The 25,005-nt window shown below is 37.9% G+C and overlaps 1 protein-coding gene across 2 annotated transcripts in view; it reads right to left on the minus strand.

The window, feature by feature from the left end:
* Window positions 1–3,825: 3,825 nt before the first annotated feature.
* BARD1 (BRCA1 associated RING domain 1) overlaps window positions 3,826–25,005 on the minus strand; it is a 44,770-nt gene continuing 23,590 nt past the window's right edge. For both annotated transcript variants that reach the window (XM_026853086.1, XM_026853085.1), the window contains 5 exons: window positions 19,678–19,786; window positions 18,055–18,190; window positions 16,941–17,033; window positions 5,491–5,588; window positions 3,826–4,791 (listed from right to left, as the gene is read on the minus strand). In XM_026853086.1, the coding sequence (XP_026708887.1) occupies window positions 4,462–4,791; window positions 5,491–5,588; window positions 16,941–17,033; window positions 18,055–18,190; window positions 19,678–19,786 (766 nt within the window). In that variant the 3' untranslated portion in view covers window positions 3,826–4,461. The remainder of the gene's footprint in view (window positions 4,792–5,490; window positions 5,589–16,940; window positions 17,034–18,054; window positions 18,191–19,677; window positions 19,787–25,005) is intronic.

Consider the following 25,005-nt stretch of genomic DNA (forward strand, 5'->3'; position numbering starts at 1 on the left):
AAACCTTTCCATCAAATGGCTTTTTCTTGCAAAGCACTGGGAGAAAGTCAGAAAAAGCACACGGGGGCAAACTGATTAATACCTATTAATCTGACATCAAATTTATCCCCTTTCCAAGAACAGGTAATCCTCCAGCACTGAATTACAAAATAGTTTAAGGAGGAAAAGAGAAAAGCTTTGCTCTACCATATTTCATAAACCTGTCCTCAACAAGATTCCCAGATGCTGCTATCCAGACCTCGCTGGCAGTTCAGCTGATCCACAAGACAGACCAGAACAGACGCTCCTACCCAGCAGCTCGATTGGCACTGCAGCGCTGGCAGTTATAAACCCATTTTTTTCCCTTTCTTCTAACATCCTGACAGTAAAGCTAGCCCACATGAATTGGAAGCAGCACAGAAAGCACAGGCAGTGGGACCAGATGATCTCTATGTTTACACAGTTTCCCCAAATAATACACTCTAATGTGTAATTTTACAACGGTCTGTGGCTTCTGTACAGACATCTTTGGCCTGAGCAGAATATTTGCAAGAGTTTCTTTAGCCAAAGTGCTGATCTGCTGGAAGACTGCAGCATAAAATAACTGCTCCAGATTAAGTTTGGTTTAAAATAAGACACTGGACCTAGGCAGGGAATACAATCAGCCCCAATTCTCTGCCTAGAATTATTCCCTTCCTTGAATTATTTCTCTTCAATCACTCTCGCTCCTTCTGTGAGCCTTGCACTGGCTGATCACGGATAACTTTGTGTTGTCCTGCATGGCTAGTCAGGTCCAACCTCTACTCAAATGCTTGTATAAAGCAGAAGAGAGGGGCTTTAGTTCAGGCCTAGCAAAGGCTGTGTAGAAGCCACTTGGGTGAAGCACTTGCTGACATCTTAGTTGTCAGAAAGACGAAAGTCTTTGGACCCTCCCATGCTTGTTATTCATGAAGAAGGACTGGAAGACGACAGGGCCTGAGCACCTCCCAGGCATGCCAATTTGAGAGCAAAAGCAGCTACCACTATTTGGTATTACTTGTTTGCCTGTTTCCCTGAAACATTTGCAGAAATACTGCAACATCCAGCTCTCCTGCATTGCTCTGATAAGCTTTTTATGGGCCACTCGCTTCTACTTCAGAAAAGTCACTTTGGAGTATCTCAAATAACAAATGAATCGTCAACATTCAGCAACAGAGAACAGATTTTATTTTATAGCCAGAGGAAAAAAGTCCAAAGGAAACTATTGATATTTTTAGGGATAAGAAAAAATTACAAGGTATTTGAAAACGAGTAACCAAATAGAGGTAGAAACAGCCAAAAGCATAAGCTATTCTATGACTATATTCCCTGGGATCTACCAAGGACACCGATGCAAGGAAGCAACTTCCATACACTCAAGTATCTTTCACTTCAACACACACACACACACAGAGAACACAAATCCCCAAACCCCACACAAAATGACAAAGCACACCAAACAACCAGCCAGGCTTCATATATTCTTCCTTAGACTACAGCCATTCAAAAAGATCATATGGTATTTAATAAAAATATTATCTTCTGTTAACTATTAGTGATGTTAAACTGATGTCACTGAACCCAGACACCACTACTGAAGGTGTTATCAGGTGTGTTCCAGATGAACTAATTCATAAGGAGATAAATAAATTCCAGGGGAAGCTGCCTGAAAATCATTAGCCTGAGATTCACAGCATTTCTGAGGTATAAACACAAGATCAATACAAACATCTATAATCCAGAATGCGAGTCTTGGACTTTTACTTCTTCAAATGCCCCAATCATCAATGCACATTAAGAATATGCACTTTAGCAGAATACTAATATAAATTCATGTTACAAGGTTCTTTACTAACCTTTAACAGACTTTTTGTGATGAACTCATCTACTCCCTGCTTCAGACTATGCCAAGACATACAGCACCCAAAACAGGCTACGGCTGTCAGTGCCACAAGTCTACTCACGCTGCTTGAAATACCTCTTCTATTCTGAGCCTGCCTCCTACTAGCTGCCTTTAATGCATCCTTGTTCTTCAACTAGAAGGGAGTGAGAAGTGATCCCTACACACCCTTTACCACACACCTCATTTTATAACCTTGCTTTCACGAGCTAAAATCCATCTAATGGATTAAGGGATTTACCCTTACTACAAGATAACTGTTTTTTTAAAGACGTGTTTTATCAACTGCTATCCCTCTGCTTTTAAAGATTAGCAAGAGTGAATTAAACAGGGTCTGCGTCACTGACCTCTAGTTTTTGTGTACTTATGTGTTGCTTCAGTAGAGTTCAGCACCTACTGCAATACTGGCATCAAAGTCTACTCACTGCAGTTCTGTGAGGCTCTTCACACTCAAACTCGGAATTCCTGAAAAGACCCAAAAAAAGACAGGCCAGAGTTAAGCTTGAGTACACTTCAATGAGACAGGTAAGGATCACTCCCCACTCAGTATGCTATGATGTTGATAGTAACTCTACTTGAAAACAAGATATGATTCAAAGGAATATCTTAACAAGTTTAGAGTGTGTCTTTAAAAAAAAAAAAAAAAGGCATGTCAATTTTCTAACAGCTTCTTTTCAGCTGCAAAGGAACAATGGCTCTTAAAATCTGTAAATCTGCTGCCTCTACTTTAGGACATGGAATGGGATTACTGATGGACCAAATTTCTTCCCGATACACAGCAGAAAAGCTCCACTCAAGAATTTTGCCAAGATCCACTGTTACTTTTGCACAGAATACCACATTAGGTATATTGATGTGCTATGAAATGCCAAGTTAAAATGTGCTACAATTGTTAAAATAAATGACCAAGTCCCTGCAGTATCGACTCAGTACCTTATTTGCTGCCAGTGTTTATCTGCACAAAAACTAAAAACACATTAATCCCATAGGTTGTTCCATTTATTAATGGGCCTTGCATTTTTGCTCGCTCACACAGACATGCAAGTACTTGAGAACTGCATTTAATGAAGAGCAATGATTCAGTCTAGCATAAGTGATAGATCAAGATACTCCAGCTACTGAAGTCTGGTAGATGCTATTGAAAACCATATCTGTTATACCTGAAGTGTTGAGTTCGAGGAGTTCTATAGAGCAGACTGAAAATTGGCATAGGATCTCAAAGGGCAGTGGTTACAGAAAACAATGCTCTCACACTGAGGAGCTGCGCTTGCAGATGGATATGTTATCTTCATAGCTGTATCAAGTTCACAGAAGAGTACTTATATTTCCATTTACCAGTTGAGATACATCTGGATTATGTATTTATTCTGCAGCTAAGCTCATGCAATAAGAAACTCCAAGCTTATTGGCACAAAGAAGTTCTATTATTACAAGCAATACAAAAGCAAACACAAGAAACACTGTTTTATCCCACAACTATCATTCTCATTGTATATTATTACGAGACACCATTTTAAAATTATGAATTCACAAACTAAGGCAACACAAAAGATGTGAGACATTACATAAAAGCACAGACTAAGGAAGTAAGATTCTGACAATAACTTATGATCAATTATGAGAAATATTGTAACAAACATGAAAGAGTCAAATATGCTCCAGTGTAGTCAACTAAGTTGACATATAATTGTGCAAAGTGAGGCATAATTTTTTTATGATCATTAACATTTTTTTCATGAAATTAACCATGATAGCAACCATTCATAATTACAGAAATATTTTTGATTACAATAATTTATTAAGGATCCCAATGCTTAAAAACCTTCAGAAAATATAATCAAATTCAAGTTATATGTTTACAAGCAGAAAAGGAGTGAATAAACTATTACTTTGATTACAAATAAGGAATTTCAGACCAAGATTTTTTGCAGATAGTGCTTTCAAAATTGTCCACTTTCAAAGGAATTAAGGCCATTAGTTCTACTCTAATTTCTAAAATGCTTATCCCATGCCAAGAATTTCCTGCAAAATTCAGTTGTAAGAAGTTACAAGAAACATCACGTCATCTGACAGAAGAGATGTCTACAAAGGCAAATTACCATCTTCAAATGCATAGTCTTTGCTTTAAAAAAATACAAATTCTGGCCTGGCTGGGAAATCTTGACACAGAGTAGATCCTTGTCAGTGGATATCAAACACAAAAGAAATGGGGTCAAGGTCTATCACCTACATAGGGCTGATTTAAATCAAGAACGCAAAAGGTTTCATTTTGCAAGATCTTAACGTACAAAATGTCAGTGATTATTACAGTTAAATTAAATGCGGAAATATAGCATACTAAATAACAGGAGGCACATTTTTCAATGAAGTGTATTTATCTCTCTCCTCCATTCTGTTTGTTTATTCCAGCATCAGTGATCTTAGTAACTCACTTAAATGGTCAAAGCTCTTCTGTATGCCTAAGTACAAAACATAAATCATAGCTACAAATCAATGTTTACCAGAATGTTCCAACCGCTCAAGATTCACCACATTTTAAAACCTTGCTCAAGAGACACTGATATTCATTTTACAGGCAGGAGCTGAAATGACATCACACAGTCTATAAGCCAGCTGGAGGGGGCCATCCAAACTTTCCCCTGACGAATTTTCTCTGGCCTGAATTTAGAAGACACATCATAGATGACATACTGAGTGCAAAACCTCTGGTCAGAAGTGGATTCTGCATGGTACGCCACCGTGTTGATTGTCTGCGTCACATCGCTGTCTGGTTTTGGCTGCCTAACCAGAATTTGTCCTCCTGCTGCTTTGACCAGCTCCACAAGATCACTCTTATGGTGATGGCTGAAAGATCCCAAAAAATAGAAGTAGCATCCATCAAACAACTTGGGCAGCTAAATGTAAGGAAAAAAAAAAAAAGTATAAATACAGGACTTCACAACTAAGCACAGGCAAAAAAGAAAGCAATAGTCAGAACCTACAAAAAAAAGCAATTTAAAATAACCAACACTGGAAGCTAGAAAAGTAACTTAACATGCAAGGTCCTCGGTGTAAGCATGCAATTAAGAAAAGGTTGCTTATGTGGTAAATTCTTGCTTATGTTTAAATATTTTCCAGCACAACAGGATTTGAACTATGAGCTAGGAATATTTACAGCTACTGCTACAATACATTTAATGAACTTCGCCAATGTAATCCAGAAAGTAGCCAAAAATTAACCCAGTTAAATACAAAAGCAGCCCTATATGGAAAGAAAAAGTGATAGAAACATTTTTCTTTCTAGCACCCAGAAAATTTCAACTAGGTTCTAAAGCTGAGCAGGGCAGGCCAAAGCAGCATCACTTCCTGTCCCATACAGTTTCTTCCATGAATGTAATACAGCGTTCCCTCTGACAAGGTTATAGCAACATATCCACTAATAGAGAAAAATGACAGCTTTATGGGTGTTCGCAGTTCTTTCGATCACCTTGCACATAATCAAATTTCTGTACAAGACCACATTAAAATTTTACATCTACTGCACATGTGGCAAAGGGCAAAAATGCATGAACCAAAGGTCATTAAGATAATCTGTCTCAAGCAATAAAACCCACCAGCTGTTCTCTGTTGAGCCGGCCTCTTTGTGGGCCACCTTGAATTTCATACTTCTCTTCTTGTTCTCGGACTGTGGTTTGTAGACAGGCTTGTACCCCTAGAAAAGTCACAATCAGGAAGGCAAAGATTAGAGATCACATTTTTTGACAGAGGCTTACATGTCATTTTAGGGACTAAAGAGTCACACTAAAATAAAGGTATTGCCCACAATGCAAAACATAGCATTAAAATTGTGTGCTTTACCAATTTACTATTAAACTTGAAAAAATTTACAACAGTGGTCGAAGATGTAAGTTAGATGGAGAGAAGCAGTATCACAACAAAATCAGTGCTCTAAACACTAGGAATTATTAGGTTTTCCTCTTACTCACTAAAGGTCAACCACTTAATGTCAAATGTCAAATTGCTGATCATTTAGAAGCTTAAAGCCAGCATGTAGAACCAACTCTGCAGTCATGAAATGGAAGCAATTGCCTGATAAAGAGCAATTACAAAGCAAGCACAAAGCTGTTTCCGAACAGCTATGGCCTCAAATAACAAATCAGATGAGATTTCAAGGTCTCCAAGATCAGCACAAACTGGAGATTTATGCTAGGGTTTAACAGTGGCATTCATTTTTGTTACCACTGCTGCATAATGAGATTGTCTTTGAGAGTCAACGTGTTTTTACCTTGTTTTAAGGCTAGTTATTTTTTCCAATACAGAATGCGCTGATGCTAATGTATCGCTAACGTCAGTTAAATGTACTACCTGACCCCACTTTGGAAAGAGAAATTGCTGTGGTCACCCATTCAAGGATGGAACATTTTGCCTGCACATACATCGCACTCATTAATAAAAATTACCCAAGAAAGTTTGCAAAGCTGATTTTGAAAGCTGTTCCATGAGGATTTACAATGTTGTCAAGGTTGTAAGTGTTAAAGTAGTACCTCACTCCTTGCACAGCATTTCTTATTCAGGCACCTTATTTCCACTGGGCAACTATGAAACCCACAGTATCTAAAAAAATACAGACTAAACAAAATCAGAAGTAAACTGTGGGGGTTTGATCCTACAAAGGAAGAAAGCCCAAGACTATGAAGTATCATTGACAGTGGTACTTGAATACCATGGCAATAAGTAGCTAATGGGAATGTCTTCTCTAGAGAGATCTTGAAAGCCGACCATTAGTAATTTACTACTGGTTTGTACAAACTCACAAAATGCAATGGGAATTCATAGTTTAGCTACTAGAAGTCCTCCAATGTACTTACATCAAAAAAGATAAACCTATACAGAAAACCACATCTGGCTGAATGCTATAGCAAAGACCTCCCTCCATGTACAAATATCAGATTGATTATTTGCACTTGTTCATTCCTTCAAAGAAAGTTAACTAGAAGGGCAATTTAGGCACGTATTTTCTGGAAAAAGCAACTTACATATTCATTATTGATAACAGCAATGAATACTAATAGCTTATTTTCAAAGTACTCATAACTCAAAAATAAATCTAAAAGTTATTTCAATTTTTTTTTTAAAAAAAATCACAACTCAAGACTTCCTGTGTTGATTTGCCTCTAACTTACATGGCTATTCTCTCCTTACAAGAAAATACAGATGTTAATGTGTGCCACTTACAATAAAGGAAAAACCTCTCATCTAGTCTTAAGAACAGAACCATCCATTCATTATGAACAGGTTTTATTTCAATCTACCATCAAAAGCTCAATTTCAAGGACTTTCACTACAGAACTGAGGTTTTTATACAAAGAGTACATCACAAATTGAGTGTCTAGTGCCAGCATCAGTAAATGAAGCAAATGTGATACTAAATTAATAAAAGGTTGAATGAATACAAAAGACTACAATGTCTTTTTGTACTGCTACTTGCCTGAAAAAAAAAATAAAATTAAGTCATCAAGATGACTAACGTTAGTGGAATGTCTATGTTGGAAAATGCTAAGTAGGTTATGGCTGTTTTGCATACATATAGCTGTCCATTTCGCACTGCCAAGTCCTCCAAGGAATTTACGCTCAAAGTTCCTCGTCACATGTAATGACAATCCTCCAAGAGAGCAAGGGACACTCACCTACATGTGTCCTGCTCTCATTGTATCTATAAGAACCACAAGATAAACATTTGTTTCCTTGAAAAACTGGAAATATGCAAACAGGTCATTTGTCTAGACAGTGCCTGCATGATCAGCATTCTCATTAATTTTAACTTTTCTTAACCAGCTAGAATCAGAACAGATCCGGGTCTTAATTTGTGGCACAAAAGCATTGTATTCCAGATAGGTTAAAAAGCCATGAACTAAGTTCTAAGTGCCCAGGTGTTTTCCTTTAACATAAATATGTTAAGAGGCAACACTGTTAGGCCTACACCACCCCCATGCCCACTCCCCTTTGTGGAGTAACAGAGCAACAGACTGGGTTTTTGTGACAGAAAAATAGTACATCTTCAATTCCCAAACATATTTTTCATGCAGGATGTAGAAGCAGAACTTGCTCTGACTCATGGGTCTTGTCATATTTGATAGACAAGAACAAATGGTTTTTGGAACCATTGTGCTCAGGGACATTTCAAGCAGTCTCATCTAACACTGTATCTACGTGCAGCTAGCAAAAGAGGAAAGTCAGTCACTGGAATCCTCAAGTCTAGAAGAGGTGGTGGTGCTGCAGGCTTCAACATACTTCATGCCAATCTTACCATCAATAGCACAGCACAACTAATCTGTAGCAAGAGTATCACTTGGAAAGAGATGAGACAACACGGACGGAACAGAAAATGGAGAGTTCTACGCACATGGAAATGAGGCAAACAGCATGTCACGTGTCATCAGAATCATGGTCTAGCTAGATATTCAGAAAACTGATGCAGTTAACAACCAGTGTTTGAGGAAGGTGCATACAATCCTAAGGTGAAGAGTCAAGGACTATCTATCCATGGAGGAATGCTTCCTAAATAGACAAAGAACGCTAAAATAATTTAAGTGATAGAGACCAGTATAGTATGACCTTTAACTGCAGACTTTGTTCAGACTGTTTTCTTCCCAAGTTGCTCACCTCTTTTTAGTGACTCCTGCATACTAGAAAGATATTGATATTAAAGCATTCATATACCATAATAAAAAAATAGGTTAAACAAAAAAGGGAAATAGCCCGCTGTTCTCATATTTGAGACAAGATGCCAGATGGTTCAAACTGTGTTTCTACATAATACGTTATGCATTTGTTTAAACAAAAGGTTCTTATTTGCCCATTCTTCCCTCACAAAAAAACTCAATGTTAAGTCACTTGCTTCTAGATAAGTAATTCTGCATTATCATGTTCAGATGCATTGACTCCAACTGGATGCTCAGTTGCGTTACAGTGTCATTTGGAAGTTTTATCATTCTTATAATAGATGGTACAATAATGTTATGTTAAATAAACCCTTAATTTTACACTAAAGACTAGGGATACAACCAGACACCATAGGCTGTTTTTTGGTGTTGTGTGGGGTTTTTTTTTTGTTGTTGTGTTTTGGGTTTTTTTTTTTGTTTGTTTGGTTTTTTTTTTACAACTAGGGATTTTATTTTGACAACTGAGTGCTAAGTTGAGCTCACTCTGTAAAGCCCAGGTCTTTTTCTTGAGTAGGCATTAATTTTAAAGCTGCTAATGTGTGTAAGTGGCTGGATAACACGACAGTTTCCCTTTAATAGTCTCTCCATCCAATTGAGTGTCATCCTGATTAAGAGGACATATAAAAGGAAATAAAACTCCATACTGTACTCAAAGGTATATCACTCCACTACTTTACAGGGATGTTTCCAGAAGCTCTGTTGAACTTACAGCTCCCCTGTTTACGTCAGAAGTATAGCACCCTTTGACTTCAAACAGGAGCCATGTTAAATTGGTTCCCAGAACTCCTGAGATTACACTCTCATTTGTTTGGCGCACTATTGAAAAGCCACCAGTGAGAACTTGATGCCAAGACACCGGTCAAATGAATGGACTGAAAAAAACAATTGCTATTATCCTAATTAAAAAGTGATGAGGACACCATCAAGATCATGCCACTTCCCTTTTGCAATTGAGATGGGCATTGTCAGTACTTATGCAAAAAAAAAATTTCAAAACAGGACCAAAGCTGAAAAGGACATCTTTAAAGAAGCTCTCTGAAAACAGAGGGAAATAAACTTGATTTTGAGAGAACACCTATAACTTTAGGAGGGGTTAGAGATCAGGATTGTCTTCCTTCCCACATTCACAGTGTGTGCATTTTTTACAGGCAAGCCTGACTAGAATTTCAGTCTGTTCTTTTATAAAATAAAGACCACTCAACTTACTCAGGATCTCAGTCAATTTGGATTTATTGCTTGACACTGTTGCCAATAAAAGCTGTGGACTTTCTAGGTTTGAAGTTGATCAAGTTTATTCATCTAACATGTTCTCTTCCCTAAAGAAAGAGGGTGATTATTGCAACTACGCTTTAATGCCCCTCTAGTTTAATCACAGTAGTTGGATCAATTACCCACAAAAGGGTAAGACTTGTACCAAGGCAAGTGACATTTTTCCATTTCACATGGACCAGAGTTCCTTTGCGATGCCCAGTTCAAGTGTGCAAGCACTCATTAATAAAGCTTGCCTGACAGAAGATCATATTGGGACAAGATTGCATGTGCAGTGGGGTCACGCAAGGTTCTTCCCTAGAAATACAGAACATTAGAAGTTTAAAAGCCTCTTAAATAGCTGATTTCACACTTGGAATTTGTAGATATAAATAAGATCATTTGCACCAAATACTAGCAAAAACTGAGCCTGCATTAAAGTCCCTAAAAAATATTGCAGGAAGAGGTTTTAGCTTAATACAACTGCATTTTAGCTTGATGGCACCACATTTGGCAAGGAAAATACTGCTCAATTTTTTTCCCTCATTAGCAAGATCAGTAAGGCATCACTACTTACAGTGATCCTTATTCCCTCACTGAATAGCTGCCCTTACCATTTCACCTTCCAAGATATAAGGAGCAAGCAGGTTAAAAGGGTCCCCACTCTAACGGTATTGTTAATTGACCTTTGATACAACTGTAGCTACAAGTTCTGGAAATAAAGAAATCGTTATTTGCAAAATTTGAGATCAGAGCCTTATAATCCTTCCTCATGTAAGTCTTACTGGTTTATAATGAAACTAACTGCATCAGCAAAAACAATTTAAACAGGATAAAGTACAAAAAGAACTGGTTGCCAAGAACAAGTTGTAATCACCCTGATACCCAGAGGTAGCTCTCAGTAACTCAATTAGCCTTACTGGAGTTTTGTTGGATTTGCATTAATAAAGCAAAGAGCAGGGGTTAGTCCCAAAAAAATCTCTTCGAACAGCTAAAAGTAATTTGGCAATACATGATAGCAACAAAGAAGATGAAATACTACACATCCACGATCTAGTAGAGATTGCAACTGAAACTTCTTCAGCTCAGTCTGCATCAGGTTTTAAGACTTACATGCAGACTGAGTAAAGCTTGATGGGATTATTTTCCTAGAAAAGGAAGAAATCTGGACTGAGAGAAATCCTTGGGGGAATTTGGCATGGCTAGCACTAATTTGCCTTCATCAACAGCATTATGGTCTCTGCGATAGCACAGAAAATAATTTTTATACTCTTCTATGCTTACAAAGTAACTTTAGAATCATGGAGGTAGAGATCTCATTTGGTGAAACAAGAGCCGTCCAACACATGGAAATGACATAAGATGCTGCAGAGACTAAAATGAATCTCCTTAAGAATGGTATTAAAAATTAATCCAGGTGATATTTATTAAACATGTTGGAGCAGATACTTAGAAAGTCCTTAAACACCAATTCCCAGAAGCTAGAGGCATGTAATATGAAAATCATTACTTCACTTAAACCCTCAAGTGTCCTGTCTTTCTAAGAAACCACTATGTGCCACAGCTGTTTTCCAGACTGATCGAAGTGGCTGGAGGTAGCCATTCCTCAGGTGCAGCAGTCTGGTTAAATTCCACTGGTAATGCTCATCCTCTAGATCCTGTCACATGCTTTTACATGAACAAGGTAGTATTCCTCATCTCTTTCCTTACAACAGGCTTCCTTAATGCAATGTTTCCTTCAAACCAGCAGTGAATTAGAGCAAAAGGACTCTCTAAATATGAAAAACTGAGTATGTGGATGACACAGAGCAGAACAGAGGGAGCAGTGGAAACATGGTTTCCTTTGCTCTAGACCTCAGTTTAAACCAGCCCACTTCCTAGCTCTGAAGACAAAGGCAAAGGCCACATTTAAGACATTCCTGCCCCCATTTTCTACTCTGCAAACCCCAGCAGCTTCACAGTCTAAGTTTGTGCAGACTTTGAAGCAAAACTGTTTCCTTCCTCCTTTCCAGAAGGTGCAGACACTGCGGGAATGAAGAAGTTCAGACCCTGTTGATGTGAAACATTCCCCTCCACTCTACACCCAGTACAACTAGAATATGCATATGCACACTAGATATTTCTACCACCTCCCACAGAGCTGTAAGTCCTTTTGTAGGAGACAGCAGTTGAAGTGTCCAACTGCAGAACAAGCATGAAACTCCAGAGATCAAAAGTTTTGAGCTGTTTTAAGGAGGGAGGGCTTTGCTGACTATCAGCCTGTTACTTAACAGATGTTTATGCATGGCAGAGAGACAGTCCAGCCTGAGATGCAGTCAGCTCAAACAGCTTTGCACTTCCCTCATCTAGTAGCTTAAACAAGGGATGGCATATTGCTCCAAGAAATTCAGAGAGATGGTTTTGCCTTGAAATGTCCTAGTTCTTCTAGTCAACTCCCAGTTGTTCCTTACAGGACAAGCAGGGGGTTTTGGCATTCTTTAAAGTGATCAGAGCTGCATCATTGCTGCTGCTTCAGGTAAGCAAAACAAAGAATAAGCAGTCAGATGCTTAGAATTCTGCCAGATACTTTGCTGCAAAGACTGGCACAAGCTTGTTTCAATGCATATCGTTACCAAGATCATTTTTCATTCCCTGCTTTAACAGATGACAATCAATTTAGGAAAAAACAAGTTGAAAAGCTATTAAGACTTCTGCTGGTTTTAATTACACTATTCTATGCTCTACAAAAAGCATAGAGGAAATATAGTGAAACTTGAATCTTTGTCTCAGCCTACTTGCAGAATGACAATGATATGCTACTTTGTGCCCTATTACCGTCCCAGAAATAATGAAGGCAATAAAGTAATGAAACCAATGAAAGATATGGCCAAGGGCAAGGAGCACAATGACAACAGTGTCTCAATTGAATTCTATGCTGTTTCATAAGTGGATATATTGCTGACAGGGTATTATATACGGAAAAACGTGCAACTGCAACTGGTAAGGTGAAATTTTTCTTCTGTGAAGATCTAATATTGCTCAGTGGTGACATCCTTTCATCCTTCTACCTGAAGACAAAAGGGAACCCCAAAACTGAAGATACATATTTAAATCTTGGCTCCCTAATACTTAAGAGGCCTTATATTTAGCTCAAACCCTGCTGGAAAATTCCACATTACCTCTCTACTGATACTAATGAATACTATATATGTGTGTATAGACACACATAAACAGAAGCACCATAGAATTATACAAGAGAAGGGAATTGCTTTTTATTAGAAAAACACAGCTTGAAAGCCTGCCATAACAGAAGAGTTAACATAAGAAATACACTCTTAAATGAAGTACTGTATTTTGCAAGCATGCCATATTCTTTTAAAAAGTGGTACAATTATGTGTAGGCTATAAATATAACTTTGGAAATAACAGTCAAATGCAGCTTACCTTGTAGTAAAATAATTCAAATACTCACTTATGCATAGTCAGCATTTCCTTGTGCCATACTGAGCTTTGGTTTTTCATATATTTCAGTGAAATTTTTGAACATGAATTTCAGTGAATGGTTTAGAACATTGAACTATAAGCAACTCCAACTTATTTGCAGTGGCTTTGACAGAAGTAAGACAGAATATGCACACACTTTTGAAAGTTTATTTGCATCACATTTAAGGAAACTTACCCAAGTAGAAGTCAAAAAGTCATGATAAATAAAGAGAAATTATGTAAAAGAAAAGCAGAGACTTCTTTTTTCCTAGACAAATGTTCCATCAGCTGGAGTCCCATTATTTGTTATAACAATCTTTAACTTGTAATGACTCTGAAGAAGACTAATAACAGACTGGTGGGAACAGATGGAGTGGTGCTGTTAATTATAGGCACTTAGCTGCATCAGACCCCATGAGTTATTACTAACATTTCCCACTAGGGAGGAGAATCACTCGCTTTAAGTAGTATGTTGCTTACTAAGCTGAAAGCATTAGCAGTCAGGATTGTACTAATCAGTACTAACAACATAAAAGTCAGCTGCAAACAAAAAATATGAAAATATTCCCTGAATAACCCCCACACATTTTTATTTATATTTTATTTTCCAATCACTTCTAAATATAAAAGTTCTTCCATGAAGATTTAAACTCAGGTCTCACTAATTAAATCTCCCTACCATTCAGCTCAAGTTTTCTAAGCATCTGACTAGCAAGAAGATAAAAATGAAATAAAGGAGAATCACCCTAGCACATTGATAGAAGGTATGCAGACCTCCTGAACTGAGTGAAGCAAAGAATCTGCAAAGCGATACACCACAGAAACAAATTATTCAGTCTTAATCAAATAGGATATAGTTGCAGAGCGCCTGCACATACCGCTTCCAAGCACACAACCTAAGCCTTCTTGAGTTTCCTGCTCTATCCCTACCTCCAAACAGGAAACCACCTTCCTTCTGCTTAACAAAGTGTCTGGAGGTTATTAAATCTGCTTGCTTTAACATGGAGAGATATTGTTTATGCTTCTTATTCAACAAGAAGCTACTCCTACTTGTAACAACAGTACAAAGATAACACTATGTTTTCTTTTTAAAAATGCTTCAAAGGCCCCAAACAGAAACCAATGCAGCTGTTGAAGAAAACATTTGAAGGGACACTGCTTCAACAGATTCTTAAAAAAAGCATGGAACAAGCCAAATGAACATTCTCAAAAAGAGTACAATGTTGAAAGAGTCTGATGATGTGCCTCATTTGAAAAAATACTACGCATCTTTTGAAGCCTGAAGTGCTAAGGCTTGGACAATAGGCCCAAGCCAGAGTTGACCTACAGATGAATCCTGTATATTTTATAACTAATAACCATTGTGCTAATACAAATTATACTAAGTTAAAATAAATCATCTATTCTGATGTAAAAGGTGGTGAAACCTGAGCAACAAGCCCTGAGCCAAAGCTGCTAACTTAGTATATAGTCACTGACAAAATACGTATGCTCATTTATGAAAGATGTAGCTTAGATATCATATTACTGGTGATGGAGGTAATGAAAACATGTCTATTCTGAATGTATCTGCCCTGGTTCAGCTAGGATAGAGTTAAGTTTCCCCAGCAGGGGGAAGGGGTCTCCAGCTGGGTTATTCATACCATGCTGACATCAGGTCCAGCAGAAGCTTCCCTTTGTGGCTTTTGTCCCGGGAAGCACACTCTGCGGGCTGGCTGTGTTCACTGCAGTATTTCTCTGTATATCTTTTGTCTTGTTTACTGTTTATTGTTGTTATTATTGCTATTGTTGTTGTTCAGAACATTTTATTATACTGTTGTATTAAATCTTTCCTTATTTCAACTCTGGGGTTTGTGCTTAACTTCCAACCCTGACCAGCTGAGGGTGGGGGAGGGAGAACAGCAACATGGTCTTCAGTCCCCAGCAGGGCCTAAAACACTACAGTATCTTTCTTCTTCTCTGTGTAGGGGTAAGTTAACAAAGCCATGAAGCTAGCTGTCCAGCCTCAGGACATATATATGGCCTTGTTTTAAAAAGAATATAAATAAATTAGATAAGGAGGGAAACTCCCTTAGCTTCTCCCTTGAACCCTGGCCAGGCTCTGGGGGGAATCTAATGAGAGCACGAAACCAGATGTTCTGCTCAAAACAAAGGTGCCAGTTATTCTGGCTTGCTAATTTTTAGGTACATAAGGCTGGACCCACTTGCAGTGACTTTGGAAGCCTCACCTACGGGGTGGACGCACTGCCTAGGATTTCCCACTTGCAGGGAAAGGTTCCCCAAACCCTCGCTGTAACCAGGGCTGCCCAGCGTCTGCTGGTCTGGATGATGGTAAGTATGCAAGTGGTGATGGATCTTTTCTAATCACTATTCTCTCTCTCAGGTAGTAATGATTTAATGCATTACCCTGTATTTTCCTGTTTAAGTGCACTGTTCTGTCTTTTCTTACTGTATGTTTTCTGTATTATTCTGTTAGATTATTTAGTTATTTTAAGTAAAATATGCCTGCTCTTTTCACTCTGGTGTCTGAGTTTAATTGGTATCTCTAATCAGCAAAACAAAGCTTTAAGCAGTGCCTTCATAAACATTACTGACTGAAAATTTAGACCACTAAAGAATCTTTATATTCTGGTGTTTAGTCACACAGTAGAAAACTGGAATGAAATTTGTCTGAGTTTTCCATGAATAATCAACTCATGTGTAGTGTACTTAGCTAAAAGGACTTCACCATAAAGTTCAAGAGGAAGAAGGCATCTTACAACTACTGTGAAAGCAGATATTAAAAGTAATACGTTAGAAAGAACAAACAGAAAGCAGAATTTGGGGTGTAAGTCCCTAAGAGCAGCTGTACAAAATAGCACACTACCTAAAAACTAATTACAGACTGTATGTAAGATGACATCAAAACTACTTGCATGCTAAGAGGACACCATGCAAGTCATCTTTCCTTGGATGTTACTACTTCAGTTGAAGAGCACTCCAGTCTGCAGGGCTTGTGTGTACAGAAACAGATGTCAGAAGTTACATACACATTTGATCTGCCTGAGGCTGGGATTGCATAAAGCCTAAGAATTTACTCAATAAATGGAAAGCTTTAGTGGAAAGTACAAACAGGGGTTATAATCATGAGGAAAGTACAAACGGGGTTATGAGAGTGTAACTTTGGTTAAAAGTTATAACTTTCAACAGATCTCAGCTTATAGGCAACACCTTACCTTCCTACAGGCTTTCATCACATACACCAAGCAAGGAAAATTTCCTATCAATTTCAATGAAAGCTGCTTATAAGAAAACCAAGAATTTAAGAGATTCCTTCCTCTTCTCCCAGGTTATTTTCCATAGTCTTCCAAATCATTCTTAGTGCAGCAATGAAAAATTCACTCCCCACTGATACTTAAGGTATGACTTATCCAGTACATCTAACCATGAAATGCACACATTTGCCAAGGAAGGAATAGTTGTATTTTAATTAAATCTCTTGTCATTCAGGAGATTAAAACCCAAACCCCTCACACTTTATGTTAAGCTAGTATTGATATTAGGGCAGTTGTTGAAAAAGAAAATTTTCTCTGGAATCCCATTTACAATTTCTGGTTAAAAAGACTGAAGAATCCCATATATTTAATACTTACATTCAAACTTGAGAACCCAACATCCAGTCAGAACAGCCATCATACATTTGACAGTATTTGGCATTGGAACATCAGGGATAACAAGATGAGTTACTAGGAGAAAGATTACATCAGTAGAAGTAAAAGCACATAAAAATCAGAAACATGCCTGGCTGAAAAAGCAATCAATCACCATTTAAAGAATAAACAGACTATAGTAATTTATCAACCACTCTTTCCAGCACAAGTATGTGATTTTTGAGACTAAGATATGAGTAAGTAGGAGGGCTATTAGAAATTTTGTGGGTTTCAACATATACTTGCTGTAAAAAAGGGAAGTCACGTTTTTATAGTTCTAAGCTAACACTTAAATCTTCAGAGGCAGCTCTGGTTTATAGGATAGTATTTTTTTTTAATCCTTTTAAAGTTATATTTAACCGTGACAGGAATCTTACTATGGGATCTCACTGCTTTAACACAAAGATAACAGAACTCAACTCACAATTCTAGAGTAGTAACCAGGGTGTGAAAGATGGTAAGGGAAAATTACCTTAGCATTTCTTTCACATGCAGGAAAAGCAGCATTGCAAAGAACAACTAATTTAGGAATTAAGACAATGTTTGCCTCCTCAAAAGGGAACAAGAAACCCTCAAGCCCCATAGCTTGACTCCATCATCTTAGTGAAGAACAAAATTTGAGAGAAGGTAGCATGTGAGAAGAAGTTTGTCAACTTTTAGTCCATGACATGTTCTTTCTAAAGGCACCATCTGCCTAAGACCACTTCTGGCAGATAAAAACCTTACAGGATATCTCATATGAGCAGAGAACTTAAAATTGGTAAAAGTAGTGTAAAGAGAAAAGGTCTTTGCGGACGACTTACAGATTTTAAACAGACAATATATTGTCAAACTGTAGCTCCCCTAAGAGTCTCCTGTCTCAGTAAACATGCAGGCTTTATATGCATTTACATGCAACAACACACCATCATTCTACTAAGGCTAGAATTCAGGGATTTCAGAAACTGCACTTATTAGAAATGATAAAAAAGCCTGTTGCAGCTACTGTCTTAAAGGATAAAGTGCAAAACTGTAGTTACTTATATTTAGACAGAGACATTTCAACAAGACTACATACCTCTGCTGTTAAATTCAGTACAACTTTGAGCCTTCAGAACTGTTGCTAGTTTGTTCAGCAATTTCTGTTGCTTCAAATTAAGATTGCTCCCCAGTATACCAAGAGGTCCATCCCTTGGCTGGCTGGGGCTCAGTGCCTGCATGAACAGAAAATCCTACAATAAGCTGACTACTTGGGAACAAGGAAAGCAACTAACTTGACAGCTTTATTTAATAAGAAAACAATTCATGGCAAGCTTAGTGGATGGGGTCCATAAATACGTCTCTATATAACAAACCAGCTCTAGAAGAAAAAAACCTTGACATAAGCTAAATTAAATACCTCTAATGCAAGGTACCAAAACAGCTTGTGCATTAGTTCTTTCTTATTTGCTTTTTTTTTTTTTTTTTTTTTAAAAATACTGGTGTGCACACATATAGCCAGTTGAATGTTGTGTAAACAGCCTGGCTGACTGCAGTGTTGAAGGAGAATAAAGTAGTAAAGCCTCCTACTTTTAGCAAAGAATTACAGAAAGATACACTACCGATATGTTGAGTAACATACATCATTAACACCTGAATTTATTAAACAGTCACTAATACACTGCCCTGTAAGTAATGAATGCTTATGTTTTTTTTATGCAGATACTACTAATGAGTAGAGGGGCTGCTTGCTCAAGTTTTATGCTGACAAGGATGTGATACTTCAGCTCCCGAGTCTTTGTAGATTCCATAGGGCAGACATGCCTTTGAGACCCAGTTACCCCAAAGCCTCAGGCTTTGGATCAAGCCATCCACATGAGCTGGTAACCATCCATTGGCACACACTCAAACCAAAGCAAACGCAAATACCAAGTGTTTAGTTTGCGACTGAAGAGCTGCATCTTACATTTGCAACAGGTGGGAGGAGCAGTCATATCCCTTGTCAATTTAGCTGCAACTGTTTACTTCTGGCCAATGGGTATCTTATTACCTCATTGAGGAGGGATTCATAATAGGCTGTATGCCTAGGAGTAGACTAGGACTGTATCAGCCAGGTCAGTTTAATCATCATTCATTAGGAAGCACAAAGCATTTCACAATGCAGTAACTTGTTAAACCTCAATAGCTTGATTTTGTTCATAAGACCTGAGAAGTCTTTGGCAAAAATAGGGGAAAAACAAAAACCCCAAAACAGTCTTTCAAAAGCTGTTTTCAACCGCTGAGCTAATATCTTCATTGTTGGACAAAGGATGATACTGGAACAGCCTTTTAAAGGCCCACAAAAAGCACCTGGAGCAAAGACTGCTGCTTTCAGCCAGTTTGGCAAGTATAACAAATTTAAATATACAGAAAACCCACAACAATAGCAAAGTTCAATCAACAACACTTTAAGAATAATACAGTATTCATTCTCCTATAATAAGGCCACATTGCAAGAAACATCCTTTGTTTCCTCAGATAAAGCTATAACACAGAATATCATAGCTTGTAAGTGTCTCCCATACGTTCTAGAAACACTGTCCAAGTTAATTTCCTAGCCTATTTTAAATCTCCCTGTGAAGCCAGGTGATGTACTGTAATTAGGTCCCAGCCTTCAGTATTTACAGGATGAACATATGCCTTTATAAATGGAAAACAAAATTAAAAAACCACAGACACTTACCTCAGAAGGTTGGTTAAGTGAATATGATTCATTCTTCACTGGTAACATTAGCATAGACTTCATCTTTTCACTTTCTGCATAGTCCACAGGCCGCAGACCAAATATATTACTGGCAAAACAAGCACAGATGGGTTTAAGTAAATAAAATGTGACTTGATTCTTAACTAACTGGGCACATTAGCTCAGTAGCTTTCCCTCCTACTTTCTTATTAATATGTAATTTCAGCTAAAAACCACAAAGCTTCAAGTAAGAATTGTATCTGAGACAGATGGATACTGAATTACAAGCTGCTGCATTCAGCTGAGGAGTAAGGGATGTTCAGAGCAGTATGTTCAGTTAAATAAACCACAGTCCTTGTTAAACTGTTTCAAGATGCACTCTGATATTCACAAGACTCAGAAATTTCAGTTTTAATCTTTTGTTGCAGTCATATAACCAAGAAATGTATTTTTGGCTTACCCATTTGCCATAAAAAACATGTCAGAAGATTCTACATACTGTGTTAAACACTGGAACTTGATGTGGTTATGGTTTTATGGGAGAAGCTATCTACTTACTACTTGGGAAACTGTGGCTCCCTCACATTTCTAAAATTTGAGTATGCATTTCATTTTCCCTGTGTGCTGTTCCACAGAACACGTTATAGCCAATTCATTCAGATTTTAGTTGGTTTGCCAATTCTGTTGAACACTATTCATCCTATGTGGCACCTCATAGCTATTAGATATGCTTCAAGACCCATTTCCTCCCCCATTCTTTTAGCATTACGCAGACAGATATGATTTGCTATAAACACAACATGAAGCACAACCACAGTTTCTGTCTTTTCTTCACACAACTCTGCAGTTGCAGGATGGTAGCGAGCAAAGGAAAGCTTGAAACCATGGAACAGGTATAACTGCCATTAACAAACATGATCCTCTGCCAGTATTCCTGGGAAATGTTCTGCTTGTTTTGCCCTTTGCAAGAACAATGGCTATTCCAGCTGATCCTCTTCTCCCCACTTCATGTAGCTCTGGCTCTCAAAAAGAATAAGAGATCATTATGAAGGGGAAGTTTGTCACCAAGAACAAAGCCTTGACTCAGTATCTGAAATCTGGCAAGCCTAGTCAAACAATGAAACATTTAAAGAGGTCAAAAAACCACTGCATCTTCGAAGCACTCTTAGCTACACGTTCCTGTGCAGAGTACAAATCTAGGAAGTTTTATAGGGAATTCCACATAAGGCCATAATCCAATCCAACCCAAAGAAAAGCTCGAATCATTAAGTCTTCACTCTGACTTAACAGGGGGGCTTTGGCCAGTGCTGAAAGATGCATCTGACCTTAGCACCTTTCTATGCTCCTGTCTGAGCACCGCTCACTAACATAGCCTCTTGGGAAAACAACAATCCACAAAAATCCCACACAGAAGATTCTAGGACGGTATTATACAATTGCTAATTTTATAGTATTACCAACCCCAAGCTTTTCTGTGTTATTAATGAATGAGTGAAGAGCTAGCATAATACAAACTCTGCAGACAAAGATAATTGGTTAAACCTCAGCCCAGTCCTGGGAGTTGCAGCCCATTAAATATTGTCATGCTGCTCCTGCTTTGTCATGCATCATCAGGGTAGCTCTTGCCCTTTCTTTAAATAAGGGCCATATTCGACTCGAACTGCTGCAGGATAGAGTTCCTTTGAACAAAGCATCCAAGAGAGGAGAGGAAAAAAAAAAAAAAAAATATTAGCACATACACTAAAATCACCTTTAGACTAGATGGCTGACCTTTTACTGTGAACTAAGCAGAGGGAGGAAATCACTGCATGGCAGTAGCAGAGGTTTGGGAATATCTCCACCCCAAGTCACAGTGAGATCCTTCACTGCTGGAAAAAGCTTCATGAATGTTTACTGTAGATAAATATACAGGCCACCACAGTTAAATACAGAACATTTTTTGCCATTTCAACTGTACAAATAAGAGCTCCGGCTACTCCCTCTATATTCACTTAAGATCATTTCAGGTGCTACTAACTAGTGTAATGCAAAATGCTATCCCATCACTATGCAGCATTGAAGAATTAATGGCTATTCATAGGATGTTAAGGTGGCATAGATGAAGTAAAATGTGACAAACTTGGGAGCTGAGGTCTGGAGAAAGGAACGCCAGCCCAAGGGGTGGGTTTAAGAGTTTTGAATGTTTGCAACAAAACAGGTTGTTGAGCTTAAGGAAGGTGAGAAAAAGTAGATGAAACAGGAGAAAAGAGGGTTTACAAAATCATTACTAAGACAAGGAACACATCCTAACAACAGATTTAAAGTATGGTATTGTTGTAATTTGCACAAGAAAAAGGATGAAAACCAGATTTAGTCTTTTTACTTAGGCACTCACTAATCATTCAAAAAGTAAGTAATCATAATCAGAAAGAGAACTTGCCCAGTCTCTGTTGGGCTGGTACATTAACCAGTGCACTCACTTGAGAAACCTTTTTTGATGTATTCGGAATGTATATTATTTTTAACCCTATGATCAGGATCAACAGCCAGATCTATGCAGCTACAAGAACACCAGTAAGGTGAAGGAACAGGAAACAGAAGCTTTTGGAAAAAACGCATGCTCAAATCTGTCTTTTTGCAGCCAAGCTGAACAAAAGCAATCATCCACCTTGTTCAGAGTAAAAAATTAATTTTAATACCAGTTTGTAAAACAAAATTGAGATATGCACAGTAGATCCACTCTAACACACAAACACATAATTTTTAGAAATAACAGCTATGTTTGTGAGCTCCTACTATAGGTCTGGGTTTGTTGAAAATGGGTCTGGTGCACATGACTGATTAACAGAACAAGTTCCGCACTCAGAAGACAGACACAATTGTTTCTACAAGAGCAAAATAAGTGTCGCTGATGCTTAAACTATAATACCAGGTCTCCAAGGCATAATTCTTTCTACCAGAAGACCAGTGGGCTTTTTACAAGTTGTTTTAAACACTCAAGAGTCAAATGTATCCTTTGATGCAAGCAGTCTCCTATTAGTCAGTCATCAAGGTACTGAATAGTCAGTAAAGGGCTCTTACAGCTAGAACAAATTCCAATCAAAGAGTAGGATGTCTGTACTGAGAACAAAGATGAGCCCAGTGAAGAGCAACTCAATGCAATCTGCTGAGTATGACTTTACATGAGATGACAGATGATGTTTTAAGGACTGACAGATCAAAGAACTTAAGAAAAGCTTTAGAAATGGGATTCAGTTTACAGTGCAACATCACTGAAGTCTTAGGTACTGAGACAACAAAGGTTACTTCTGTAGTCAGAAAAACTTAACAGCTACCTTCTAAACATTTCAGTAAACTTTCAGTAAATAAGCAACCAGAGGGGAGAAAAATAGGGAGACACACCCTTATCAATTTTTTAGAAGCCGCAAACTCTCACAGCTTTTGATACAAGCAAACAATGACTATGTAGTACTTTATAATCAGGAGTTTTGACATCAGAAATCATATGCTGTTTCATAGCTGAGCATATGTGCAGTTGAGCATAAACCAAGTTTTACCCCAGCCCCACAAAAAGAGTTCAGTATTGAATGGAAATCCTACAACCAGGTTCCAGTGCTGTACTGCAACCACTAATTCCCATATGGAAGTCTGACCAGTTTGGGGTTCTCCTGTCAGCACCCATATTCTGAGAGTGTGGTACGCAGAAATCTTATTTGAACCCGACAGAAGGGAAAAAAAATTTAACTGTGTAGCCAGAAAGCCCATCTTAGATATCCAAACAGGGCCAGGGTTTTAATTAACTTGATGTCAGTGGGAAGCTAAGCATACTGTCTTGCACTATCTCAACTTAAAGCAGACAAAATTATGTCAGTATCACAGGTCTAATCCCTCCTGAAATTAACTGCATGTTATAATAGTTTTTGCCCCTATGCCATTCATAACTGAGGACCACAGTCTATCCCTAAGTGTTCCCACAGGTCTGTTCAGAATCAGATTCACAACTACTCAAAGACAGCTAACACCTAAAAAAAAAAAAAAAAAAAAGAGCAACACAACAATTTTTACTAATGCTAAACTTATTGTGCATGAAGAACTGGCAAGATAGCCCATTTGAGTGAAAGCATTTAGAAAGTACTGTGAAATTGCAAATGCACAGATCTAATTTTTCAAATCACTTGGCTTGCTGTGAAGCAAGGAAAAAAGACAGAATTCAAGAGAGAGCACATGAAAAAAGCTATAAAAATAAAAATTAGCTACGTGTAGGAGATTAACTTAAAAAAATTAAGTAGACCAGCGGGACAATTAATAGGTCCACTGGTCCATATAATATTTTCATTTGTAGTTCATATCTTTCCCAGTCAGTGAAAACCTCAAATGGCAAATGAAGTGCCACAACTGTTAAATCTTACAGATCTCTGGAAAAAATTTTTGCCAAGGAATATTGAAATCCCAGGATTGCTTTCTAGCAAAAGAGGTAGTTCTTACCTGTATTCGCTTGGTCCAAAAAGATATGTAGCTGCTTCATATTACATAGTTACTTCTTAATGCACTAAGAATTAACATGCAAGGAGAAAAAACTAGCCTGAAAGACACTTGGAATGAGATGTACTTGATGGGTCTGTGAACCTGATGATGTAAATCTGAAATTGCAAAGTCTCAGCACTCTGATGGCTAGGGTTATGCTAATATCTGTGTGCCTCGTGAATTGAGGTCCCTTAAAAATTGTCCGTATTTCCTTCCAGATATATTTTACATCCCTCTACAGACCAGTGAATCTTACCTGCCTTTGGACCTGCAGTCACTAAATATTGCACATCTTTTAAAAAAAAAATATTTCATCTTGCACAATTGAGTATCATACTAAATTTCAAAACTACTGCTCTAAGCAGGCTATTCAACACAAGCTCTGTTTTTATTCCAGTAGATTAACTCTCCAACACACACGGGACATTAAGACACAAAACTGAGGTAATTCTGTGGTCAAAACAGCAGCAAGACATCAGTCACTTTTGTGAGGTTTCATGCTATATATTTCAGTGTCCCAAGTAATACCTGAATACATTTATCATGTTCACATTTTACATAGCTTAGCTAAAGGAAAAGATTTTAAATAACCACAGTGAACTAATCAAACTTTCCTCCCCACCCCTGTGAAGTAATGAAGAATCACTTTAATATACTAGGATAAAGGCGGCCCTCTCTCCTGGGCTGAAAGTTAGTTCATTGATAGCCTTAAGAGCTCACAAAGGGACTAGAAAGAGTTTCATACACCAAAAAAAGCAGCAAACTAAAATTAGACAAATTTATCAATTCTGCAAAATTGGTTTGGTATACTCTTAGCACACACTG

This window comes from Athene cunicularia (assembly GCF_003259725.1).
Source record: "Athene cunicularia isolate RWA chromosome 7 unlocalized genomic scaffold, athCun1 chr7_part1, whole genome shotgun sequence".
Lineage (NCBI taxonomy): Eukaryota > Metazoa > Chordata > Aves > Strigiformes > Strigidae > Athene > Athene cunicularia.